The 11,492-nt window shown below is 36.4% G+C and overlaps 2 protein-coding genes across 4 annotated transcripts in view; one reads left to right on the forward strand and one right to left on the reverse strand.

Moving 5' to 3' along the window:
• Positions 1 to 7,792: 7,792 nt before the first annotated feature.
• Positions 7,793 to 9,342, forward strand: LOC110278589 (MLO-like protein 6). Of its 3 annotated transcripts, XM_052259742.1 has the most exons (7): positions 7,794 to 7,919; positions 8,042 to 8,172; positions 8,367 to 8,453; positions 8,812 to 8,913; positions 9,010 to 9,084; positions 9,170 to 9,186; positions 9,258 to 9,342. In XM_052259742.1, the coding sequence occupies exons 2-7, from the start codon at positions 8,068 to 8,070 to the stop codon at positions 9,319 to 9,321; spliced, it is 450 nt and encodes a 149-aa protein (XP_052115702.1). In that variant the 5' UTR covers positions 7,794 to 7,919; positions 8,042 to 8,067; the 3' UTR covers positions 9,322 to 9,342. The 3 variants fall into 3 exon arrangements, with proteins under 3 accessions (XP_052115701.1, XP_052115702.1, XP_052115700.1); XM_052259741.1 differs by having other exon boundaries at positions 7,793 to 7,919; positions 8,815 to 8,913; positions 9,170 to 9,336; XM_052259740.1 differs by having other exon boundaries at positions 9,170 to 9,336.
• Positions 9,343 to 9,831: 489 nt separating this feature from the next.
• Positions 9,832 to 11,492, reverse strand: part of LOC107479077 (uncharacterized) — a 15,076-nt gene continuing 13,415 nt past the window's right edge. The window contains exons 6-8 of the mRNA XM_016099229.1: positions 10,428 to 10,757; positions 10,272 to 10,343; positions 9,832 to 10,098 (exon numbers count right to left, since the gene is read on the reverse strand). Coding sequence (XP_015954715.1) covers positions 9,832 to 10,098; positions 10,272 to 10,343; positions 10,428 to 10,757 — 669 coding nt within the window. The remainder of the gene's footprint in view (positions 10,099 to 10,271; positions 10,344 to 10,427; positions 10,758 to 11,492) is intronic.

Below are 11,492 nucleotides of genomic sequence, written 5' to 3' on the forward strand. Positions count from 1 at the left end.
ATTGGAATGTGGTTTACAAGAGTTTAGAGTTATCTGTGCTATAAAATTCTAATGTAAGAGATTCTATGGTTTCAATTCAATTAAAGCTAATTATGTTTAGTTTAATGAATTTTGCACTTTGATATATTTTGTGTGTATAACAAATGATAGTTGGGAAGTAACTTTATCAATGTGAATATTTAAATTTCCACAATTGACAACAACTTGCAGTAAAAAGTGGCCAGAAAATATGCCACATATATTTTTATTAAATAAGTGTTCCTGTAAACCATACTTACACAAAATATCATAACATAAGTGGTCATATAATATGCCACATACCTAATCCAAAATAAAAGTCCAAGAAGTACAACAATTAAAAGTGGTCCAACCTGATTCCAAAATATCAAAATAGTGGTCCTATCCACATATTAAATAGTGGCCACAGAGACACAATTCATCACAAAATATACTATTTAATAGCAACCCCAACAACCCTAACTATAAATTTAAAGAGACTTTAGTCATCACTTAGGTCTATATGTAGACTAGATGCCCTTGTTGCTTCCTCACTCCTAACTTTAGCCGCCCACTTCTCCTCACACCAAACACCTTTGTCTTTGGTAAAGGTTGAGAAGATGCTCTAGGTGCTTGCTGAGATTTTGCACTTGCCACAGCTAGGAGAGGCTGTGAGGCTGACTCTTCAAGAGGTAAGGCTTGTTGTGAGGTGGCTGTGGTTGGAGCCACTGCACCGGTGGATGTTCATGTTCATTTAAAGGGCCATCAAACCCCTCAAAAGCATTTCCGACTCTACCATCATTTCCATTTTCAACGTCAAACCCAAAATGATCCTCGTGGTCTCCATCATCAGTACTGTCATCAAATCTACCCTCCTCACTAGACGCCTCTAATTCACCTTTAACTTCTACTTCTACGAAACAACTACCATTGTACTCAGTTTCAGTTGGCACATAATCCTTATCATTCGAACATATCTCAACACCATTACCTTCCCTACAGCCGTCAACAATATACACCGAGCAATGCTTAACAGTTTACGACACTAATAACCTACCCATTCTCATGGCATCTCCATCACTCATCAACTCTCTGAGACCCAAGCTCAATTGACAGCCTGGTTCAGAGTACCAGATCCTGGCATACCCTTTTTACCCTAATTTTTGTAACTCACTAACTATTTCTTGCAAACTCCATTCATTGAGCTCATAATGTAAATCTTCCAACACCTTTTCCCCCCAAATATTCTAGCCCGTTTTCTAAATCATGAAACTTGCCACTATGATGTATGTCTATGGTGAAATCTAAGTCTCCCATCACTACAGGTATTAAAAACAGAAACATAATCCATTTAAAGCAACATCATCACAGCCACAACAATCAACATTCATGAATAAGCAAAATTCATCATCCAATGCCATAGTAGCTCCATTCAAGTACATAATTAGAAAAATCGGTTCAGAATTGAAGTCATCCCAGTTCAGCATACATCTAGAACATGGAAAAGAATCAAGGCAATGATTGTGAAACCATCAACACAATTTATTATTTGAACATGGAAACTATCATAACATAAATTCCCAGCTCAAATCTTCCGTAACCCAAAACATGAAAAAAGAACCGTCGATTTATACATCTTCACAAAAATAAACTATTTCAAATCACACTTTCACACTTTCACAAATCACACTTTCACAAATCCCCCATTGAAAGCAGAATCCATTTAATAAAAGCAGAAGCAGAATCCATTTAAAGCAGCACAATCACAGCAACAGTCAACCAATGCCATATTTTAAAAAAAATAATATAAACATCAACTTTTAAAACTGAAAAAAGGAGGCTTTTTTGTCACCTACTTGCAGAATGTTCGAGTGCAGGGAGATGGAGCAGAAGCACAATGCGGGGATGGGTGGTGTAAAACCCGGTTAATTAGTGGCTAATTAACTCATAAATTAAAATATATTCTAGAAAGTGAGAAATGAGATTTTTATGGTTTAATATGATAGAGAAAATTAAAACGAGAATTTTGATACCAATTTTAAAGGAATCGGCCCAAGATTGGACCGAACGGATCAAACCGAGCCAACCGGACCCAAATTGGGCCCAAGGGCCCATCCATGTCTCATTAATATAGAGAGCTCAGCTCTCTCTTCCCTCTTATACACACACACGCTGAATGCAGCCATGGGAGGGGAGAAGAGGAAGCAAACCCTAACCTCATCTTCAAACCTTGATAACTTTTGATCCGAAGCTCCGATTGACGAGCCGTTTACGGCCACGCGTCGGGCTTGTCAAGATCTTCAATTCTATCAAAAAAAAACTTCAAGTAAGTCACGTTTTCCTAGCTCCATTTCTGCTGGTATGTCAATTTTGGGTTTATGGTTTGAAGAACTCAATTCTTTGATAATTTTCATGTTTTAGGGGTTTATTAGATTTGATTCTTGTGGGCATTGCTCAAGGATCAGTGGGTAAAGGTAAGAGATCTCAAATCCTAATGGAATTTCTGAATTTAGGCTTTTGGGTATTGATTTGCTATGTTTGGATGTGGTAATTATGGTTTAGGTAGTGTGTATGTGTATGTTGATGCTTGTTGAAGCTTGTTGGTGATTTTGGAAGCTTGGAAGTGGAGTTGTGAGACTGGAAATCTGAGCTTGGTAGTGTTGAAACTCCAAGGGTTTGAAAAAAGTGAAATTAAAAGTGTTCTGAGTTGAGCGGAGAATCGGCCAAGGTATGGTTTCGGTTTCCTGTATCTAAAATGTAATGTGTTGTAAAAACTTAGGCTAGTGACCCATAGCCCATAGGATAGAAATTGAATTTGTGATGATGATTGATTGGTTATTGAAATTTTTGTATGATTATGTGATTATTGGTGTTGGAGGGTGTAAATAATGTTCTTGTTGTGGCACTTGTGAATTGTGTATGATGATGATGATTGGTATGTTGATTTGGAGTCAAGATTGGGCTTGTTGTGGATTAACATGTTGGATTGATGATAGAGTTGAGACTCTTGTTGATGAACATGATTTGATGTATGACAGTGATTTGGGGATAATTGAATACTTGTTTAGAAGTTGAGATGTGAAATGTTGATGTTGATGTGAGATTGGGTTAAATGAGGGAGAATTGGGGATTGATGATTGAAAGAGGCTTGGAAATGATTGATAGTTTTGGGTTGATTTGGTATGGAATGGTAAGAGTAAGTTTTGAAAATGGGGAGTTTATAAGTTTTGGTAAAAATGGAACTTTAATGAACTTCAACGGATCATATCTTGAGCAATTGTTTTCGAAATCTGATAATTTTTATATCAATGGAAAGATAATTTTATAAGCTTTAAAATGGTTTAAATTTGGTGGAAATGTGAATTTTGTGAAAGGAGATATGATCGTTGGAAGTTTGGGTTAAAAATATAAATTCTGCAACTTCTGCAGAATTTGTGATTTCTGGTTTGTGTGCGTATGCACAGCCTTGTGACCCCGCACACTCTGCGAGAATTTGGTCTTGTGCACACACACAGTCTTGTGCGTACGCACACGTAGAGACAGGACTACTGGTAGCAGCGCTAGCACGCCCTGTGCGCACGCACAACCAACGAAGGATTTCGAGCTGTGCGCACGCACACGTTGGGAATGGCACACTGGTAGTGGCACTAGGACACGTTGTCTGCGCGCCCCATTCTGAACATTTTGCTTTCTGTGTGTACGCACAGACCTGTGCATACTCACACGTTTAAAAACGCTTATGGGCGTGTGCCCACACACCCTTGTGCACACGCACGCGACCCAGTTCTCTTCAAAAGCTTTTATTTTTAAGTCTTTCACATTCCCAACAAGCTTGTAACCTTCTGAAATGTTGTTTCACGCTTATAAACCCCCAATTTCATCCTTTAAACCTTAGATCAATATAAAATGCCTAGTGAATAAGAGTGAGCTAGGGAAGAGGGTAACTTGTGGATGAAGAAAGGGGATACAGTGAGAAGTTATGATTGATGATGAGGTTATGAGTTGTTGAGGAGGATGGTAGAATGGCTGAATATATGGAATGAGCCAAATGGCGGTGTATGAGATACGAGCCGAATGGCGGTGTATGTGATATGAGTCGAATGGCTGTGTGTGATGATAGGTTATGGCTGATTATGAATTGTGATTTTAAGCCAGATGACTGTGATAAATTGTAAATTATGGCTGGAAATGAAAATGTGAATGTGAATGATTATTGTATCTTGAGTTCTCTTTCTCGAAAGTGCGACCCCAGAGAGATGGTGAAAGGTGAGGATCCCCTTCCTTGTTCTTCCTAGTATTGTAAAATCGCCCCCAGTGAGATGGTGAGAGATTAGGATCCCCTCCTTGGTTCCTCTTGGGCATATGAGAACTTACCTCCTGGGTAGATGCAAGGATTGTGGTTTCGTCCCACTTGCTCTATGTTGGTTAGTATAAAGGCTCCCCGGGTGGACGCAAGGATTGTGGTTTCGTCCCACTTGCCCCGGGTTATGATGAGTGATGATATGGTTATAAGGAATGATTATGGAATGTGTATGGATGGATGTGAAATGATTATCTGAAATACGAATTTTCCGAGATGAAAGCAGTGACTAGCCACCACGTGCTCCAGGTTGAGACTCGATACTCTGCTGACCCTATGTCGTAAGTGTGGCCGGACAGTGTGAAAGGTCCGAATGAGCTCGCCCCCGTGATAAACACCAAGAGTGGGTGTTGTATGATTATGATGATGATTATGAATATGAATATGTTATGATTGAGAATTACTCGAGTTGGATATGCACGATAGAGGGACCGTCCAATGGTTAGCTACCAAGACTTGTCGGGTTGGCTTTATAACCGACAGATGAGACTCATCAGCCATTAGGATAGGCATGCATCATATACATTATATGTGAATTGTCTGGATTGCCTAATTGATTGCATCATTACTTGCTAATTGCCTAATTGACTTATCTGCTTCCTACTTGTACATTCCTTGCTTGATATACTTGTGTTTGCATTTCTATTATTGTGGAGGTTGGGAGGTTTACAAGAGTTGGAACGGGGAGTTTTAGATAGTTCTGAAGACCCATAGCTAGTTGCCTGTTTTATCTTTATGGTTTAGTTATGTTTTAAGCTTTAACTATCTGTTGGAAGTTCTAGGATTGCCTTCGCCTTTCCCAGGACATTACATGTTAGATATGTGGGCACTGTTACCATGCTGAAAACCTCCGGTTCTCACCCATGCGAATTTTGTGGTTTTTAGATGCAGAACTGGCGACACCTCGCTGAAGCCTGCTGGAAGCTTCTGATGTTGCGAAGATCTTTACCTTTTGGGTTGTTTTTGGTTATCTGTATTTTCTTAGATACTTATTATCTCCACTTATTATATATATGATGTATCTTAGAGGTGATTCTAGAGACGCATGTTTTGTAATTCTGCATTTTAGGGATTTTTTTTGGGTTTTCCTATATACCTATATATGTATATACACTTATTCTCTCGGGTCGGTTTATCTTCGTGAGCCGAGTCTTGAGTTTTGTTATATGTATTTTGGAACTCTTGGTATATTAACTCCTTAGCCTGTTCTCTCTTGCGCTGTCTGCTTTATCGCTTCGTGAGCGTTTCGCTTTTCAATTTAACGGTTTTGTTTTATCTCTTTCTTCAAAGGCTCCTAGTTATAAACGTTTTCGCTATATTATGTATATAATTTTTATTTTTAGAGGTCGTAGCGCCTCGTCACCTCTGTTTTACATCCTAGGTGTAAAGCTCTGTGTGGTAGGATGTTACAGAAGGCCAGACGCTCAGAGGCTCGGCAAGGTGCGGCACAGTGACTCCAGGTGAGGGGGTTCACCGCGAGGAACAGAGACACCTTGGCCGGACAAACAGTGGAGAAGACCTCCGACAACAACAATGCAGATGGGCCCAGCATAGGGAGAAGGCGACGGACAGCACACCACCAAACGTCTGTTGCAGTCGATGCCAGACACAGATGCCGATGAGACGCAGGGGAAGAGAGCAACTTAGGGTTTCTTTTTTTGTTAGGAATGAAATGCGAGGGGTTCTTTGGGTATTTGGAAAAAATTCATATTAGTTTACCTAGCTAAATGACAAGAATATTCATTTTTTATCAAGAATATTATATTATCTCAAACATTATACTGACGGCAGGACTTAATTGAAAAAAAAAATTAAGATACAGGGACCCAATTAAAAAAAAATGTATAAGAACCTAATTGAAAATTCGGTAAAACTATAAGACCTGCAGAATAATTAAAGCTTTTTTTTAAATTAGATTTTAATATGGCTTGAAATTTAAGTTTTAAAACCAGCGCTTTCATCTCTTCTTTTAATCTCTGCTCACATTGCCAATTCGTGCTCTACTAGTTGTTTAGTCGCTACTAACTCTCTTCTATTCTCTTTGGCTGATTTTTTATTTTCTCCCTTCCATTCTAAAGTAAAAGAGCTCTTCAAAATTTTGTTTTGCTATGCTTAAAAATTTCTACTATTTTAGTTTTGTAAACTAGATTTGAATATTAAATAATATGAAATTTGAGTTTTAATTTTTTATTATATTTAGCTAATTTTTTTTTAATTTCAAATTTTGTTGTTCACTCTCTTCTTATCTTTAATGTTTTTAAGTCTTTTTTAGTGTTCCTCTAGAATTTTTGGTGGTGTATTTTTTTTAATTTGATAAAAATATGATACTTTTTTCGCTAGTGTATTTTTTTGTTTGATAGTGCATTTTTTGGTGTTTCTTATTTAATTCAAAGCTTCTACAGATGATAAAAGAAAAGATTATTCAAAGTATTTGACAATAATTGACAGATGGCATAAAGATTTATTATTGTTTTTATTTAATATAAAGACTCATTTATGTTCTTAATTCAATATAATCTCTTTTTAAATTATATTCTCATTTTCAAAAGCCAAATTCAACCATATTCTCATTTTATATAATTTATTTTTTTATACTTATACTTTATATTTATCTTTTAATATTAATACCATTTATTTTTATATTTAAAAATATTAATTTTAAATATTTCACATTTTAAAATGTTCCCTTTACATCTTTTTAACATCACGACTGTCTCTTCTTTGAGAAAATAAAAAATGACTTGTTATGCAAATTATTTGTTTAATCAATAATCAATTAATAAAATACCAATAAATAAAAATTAAAAGAATAACAAAAACTTTAAAAAATAACTAAAAAATCAATAACTAAAATTATAATTGAGTAAAAATATAATTTTAAATTCTAAAATATTAAAATATATTTTAAAAATAGACTAACTAAATATATTTTATTATTTTCAGCATTTGAAAATGAATTTTTTTTTTTACAAACCAATCGCATTTTTTAAAATGTGAAAAGTTAAAAATAAAAATTATTTTCAAAAAATAAAAGCAAAAAACAAAAATAAAATATATTTTACAAACCAATCAGTCCCTAAATTTTTCATGTGCAGTTTTGATAGTTTAAAATTTAGAATTATTTGTCCGTTATTTTGGAAAAACTTTCTACATGAGCATCTCTCACCTGCAATATAATTTAATTTGTTATATGTTAATGCTAATTATATATATGACTTAATTAAGCAAGAATCATATACACCACAAACTTGTGATGCCTCAAAGCCTGGGTAGTGACAAGAACATTTAGGAACAAAATTCCAAAGAACTGTAGGACCGATGGTGTGATTCTCATATATATTATATATGGAGAATAATATGATGCTGTAATATGAAATTGGAAATACTAGCTTGTATGTTTGATATGAATTGATGATAGGGACATTGGTTATGCATAACTGCTCTTTGAGATGTGTTTGTGCATATGTTATTGTAACAGTTGTTCAGAATAATTGATATTCTATTGTTTCATGGCAGGGCATATGAGCATATTGTTCTTGTGCATTATAGAGAAACAAGTGAGGTGACTCTTCATAACTTGATTCTCGATAAACATGAATAATTCTCCCAATTTTAATGTGCGCATAAATGATGGATCAATAATAAAATCTACATTCATTTTTTTTCTTTCTTTTTCTGCTTTAGATTGGGATTTGAAGTTGCAGCAAACCATGGTGGAAAATTTTCCCTTGAACTCAGCTGATGCAGCATACACAAAAATCAGAGGAATGCTTTCTACCCTTGGCGATCCATTCACTCGGATTATCAGTCCAAAGGTCTTACACTAACATTTCCTTTCTCTGTATTACTTTCTTGGTGAACAGAAAATACTATTCATAACTAGAGAGATGATCAAGAATCTAATAGATTATAGGTCATAAATGAACTATTCAAACAATACCATTTCTTAGATCGATAAATCTGTTCTTCAGCTTCTGTGATTTGGTTTAATGGAGGTTCCAATTTACAGGAATACCAAGGATTTAGAATTGGAAGTGATGGGAACTTACAAGGAGTAGGCCTCTTCATAAATATTGAACCAAGAACTGGACATTTGGTTAGTGATCTGCAACGAACCACTTTAAAAATTTGTGCTGATTGTTCTGAGGTCAATTTGTTATGCTATTGAGACTTACCCCCACTTAAGGAAAACTTGGTTTCGCCTTCCCATTCATGAAACTCATGTCAGTTTACGCCATAGAACCTTTTATCTGCTGGTGTAAATAAATCTCACTTGAAAAGAATCCTCCCAATATAAAATCTCACTCATCTATTCAGTGATCATTAGATATGGTGTAATGCTATAGCAAGTGAAATTTTTGAATTAGAAGTTTTAAGCACAACATTCAGTGGCTTATATCATTAATCAAAAGGAAATGCCACATTCTATCCATATCATACCTTGTTATTTGCAGCAGCATGTTCAGCAACCTGAAAAGTTCAGACTTACGAGACAGACTTCCTTTGGGAGGAGACATTTGAGTGTGTGGACCACAAATCCTATTCTCATTTGGATTGTAAGCCAAACTCATCATTTGTCTCTCCTTCTTCTTCTTCGTTTCTTTATCTGTGTATGCTGTTACATTTATTGTTATTTCTATGCATGCATGCAGGTTTGTTTCTTCAGGCAGTTTGTATGCTCAGTACCTAAAGTGGATTACTTGACCTTGAGACATGGGTTTGTCACGGTATATATATTTATGACACCATTCTTCATTTTTTTTATTATAATTAACTGATGACTCCATTTCATGGATTATTTAATTGATGTAGGCACACTTGGCACCTCAAAATCACCAGAAGTTTGATTTTATGCAATACATTGAAAGAACATTGGAAGAGGACTTCGAAGTTGTTGTAGAAATCAGGTTCATGTGATGATTACTATATGTATTTTAACAATTAGCTACCGATACATTAATTAAGTGAATTTATAATTACGTGCTATATATAACTATATATTTATGCATGAACCTTATTACAGGGTGGTACTCTTATCTGTGGATGCCTTTTGTTCCTTTGATTGTAAGCACATGTTATTTATTTAAAACATACATGTAATAATGTGAAGGTATTGTAGAGATTTAATTCTTAGTAATCTGTATAAAGGTCTTAAAGTTAAAAATTTATTCACTTCAAAATGTTCTTTCTGAAAAGTTATTTTTTAAGGGATTAGTCACTGTTATTAATAATTAATAAATATTCTAAAAGAAGACAATAAAATAAAATAATCCATTTAGAATAGCTATTCGATTTAGCAATAAGTTTTTTTTATGGTTCCTATATGAAAATTTAAGTATTTTACTTTTAAAATTGAGATGTGTTATTTATTTTCATTTTTTTTGAAACAAACAAAGCTCAACACAGTTAAGTGGAGCAACATATAGCAGAAAAGGAAACCAAAAGATCAACTCCTGTCATCTCCGGCATTGCCATCAACAACCAAGAGGGTTAGCACCTGCCCACTCCTTGAAGCTCAAAAACGTCCTTCCTTGAATGTCCTCAACACTTGCTTTCCTGTTGTTAAAAACTATGGCTTTCCGTTCCCCCCAAATATTCCAGATCACTGCAAAGAATCCAGTCAGCAGCATCTTCTGTTCCTCTCTATTCTTGTAAAAGCCAGTCCAACTCTCGAACTGCCCCCTCATGGTTCCTGGGACGACCCACGGTTTACCTAAATATCTCAACCAAGCGCACCACACCTACCACGTAAAGTCACACAACAGAAACAAATGGTGTACAGATTCAATCTCCTTTTCAAACAAGACACAATGATTGTCATGCTGACGAATAACACCTAGTCTGCTCAACCACTCTTTAGTATTCACCCTGCCAATTAGAACAAACCAACCAAAGAGCTCAATCATGGGGGTACCAATCCTCCCCAGATTGAACTAGTGAAGTTGTAGCTCCTAACTTCTTCCGAAAGAGTCTCCGATTGCAGCACCTGTACAAAAGAGTTAGTAGAAAAAATACCTTTTTTATCAAATTTCCAGACAATGTTATCCTCTCTACTAGTTGATAGATTCACCAGTCTTAGCCTCTCAAGAAGTTGGTGAACCAATTCCAACTCCCACTGGAACAACTCTCTCCTCCACTGAAAATTCCAGATCCACTCTAACCCATCCCAGAACCCACAGTCCCCTATCATAGAACCTTGTTGGTTTGAAATAGAGAAGAGCCTTGGAAAAATTACTTTTGGAGGGCCACCTTGCACCCAGTTGTCTACCCAAAACAGAGTTCGGCTGCCATTCCCTACTTCCATCGCCAGGCCATGAAGAAGTTTTTCTTTCCCCTGTTGGTTTGGTATACTCAACTGACAAATGTCTTTCCACGGACCACCTTCACTGGTAAGGTCTGACTAGCTAGCATAATGTTTGGGTTCAGATTATTACAAGAACAGACCACCTTCTTCCACAACGGGCAGTCCTCCTTTGAAAACCTCCACCACCACTTAAACAACAGTGCTGTGTTTCGAAGCACTACATCTCTGACCCCCAAGCCTCCAGCCTTCTTTGGAGCCTGAACCACTTTCCACTTTACTAGAGGCATCCCATAGTGATGAGCGGATATTTTATACGCTTTTTGGGGGTAATTTCATGTAGATTTTAGCATGTTTTAGTTAATTTTTAGTAGAATATTATTGGTTTTTAGGCAAAAATCATATTTCTGGACTTTACTATGAGTTTTTGTGTTTTTCTGTGATTTCAGATATTTTCTGACTGAAATTGAGGGAGCTGAGCAAAAATCTGACTTAGGCTGAAAAAGGACTGCTGATGCTGTTGGATCCTGACCTCCCTGCACTCGAAATGGATTTTCTGGAGCTACAGGAGTCCAATTGACGCGCTCTCAACGGCGTTGGAAAGTAGACATCCAGGGCTTTCCAGCAATATATAATAGTCCATACTTTGAGCGAGGATAGACGACGTAACTTGGCGTTAAACGCCAAGTTCATGCTGCTGTCTAGAGTTAAACGCCAGAAAAACGTCATTATCCGGAGTTGAACGCCCAAAACACGTCACAACCTGAAGTTTGACGCCAAGAAAGGCCTCCACACGTGAAAAGCTTTAGTCTCAGCCCCAGCACACACCAAGTG

Source organism: Arachis duranensis, chromosome 3 (assembly GCF_000817695.3).
Source record: "Arachis duranensis cultivar V14167 chromosome 3, aradu.V14167.gnm2.J7QH, whole genome shotgun sequence".
In the NCBI taxonomy this organism is placed as follows: Eukaryota; Viridiplantae; Streptophyta; class Magnoliopsida; order Fabales; family Fabaceae; genus Arachis; species Arachis duranensis.

Excerpts from the sequence above, each read along its gene's own strand:
- LOC110278589 (XM_052259740.1), top strand. The coding sequence starts at position 8,068 with ATGGTGGAAAATTTTCCCTTGAACTCAGCTGATGCAGCATACACAAAA. Across the intron at positions 8,454-8,811 it reads AACCAAGAACTGGACATTTG|CAGCATGTTCAGCAACCTGA; the intron begins GTTAGTGATCTG and ends TGTTATTTGCAG. Across the intron at positions 9,085-9,169 it reads TGAGACATGGGTTTGTCACG|GCACACTTGGCACCTCAAAA; the intron begins GTATATATATTT and ends TAATTGATGTAG.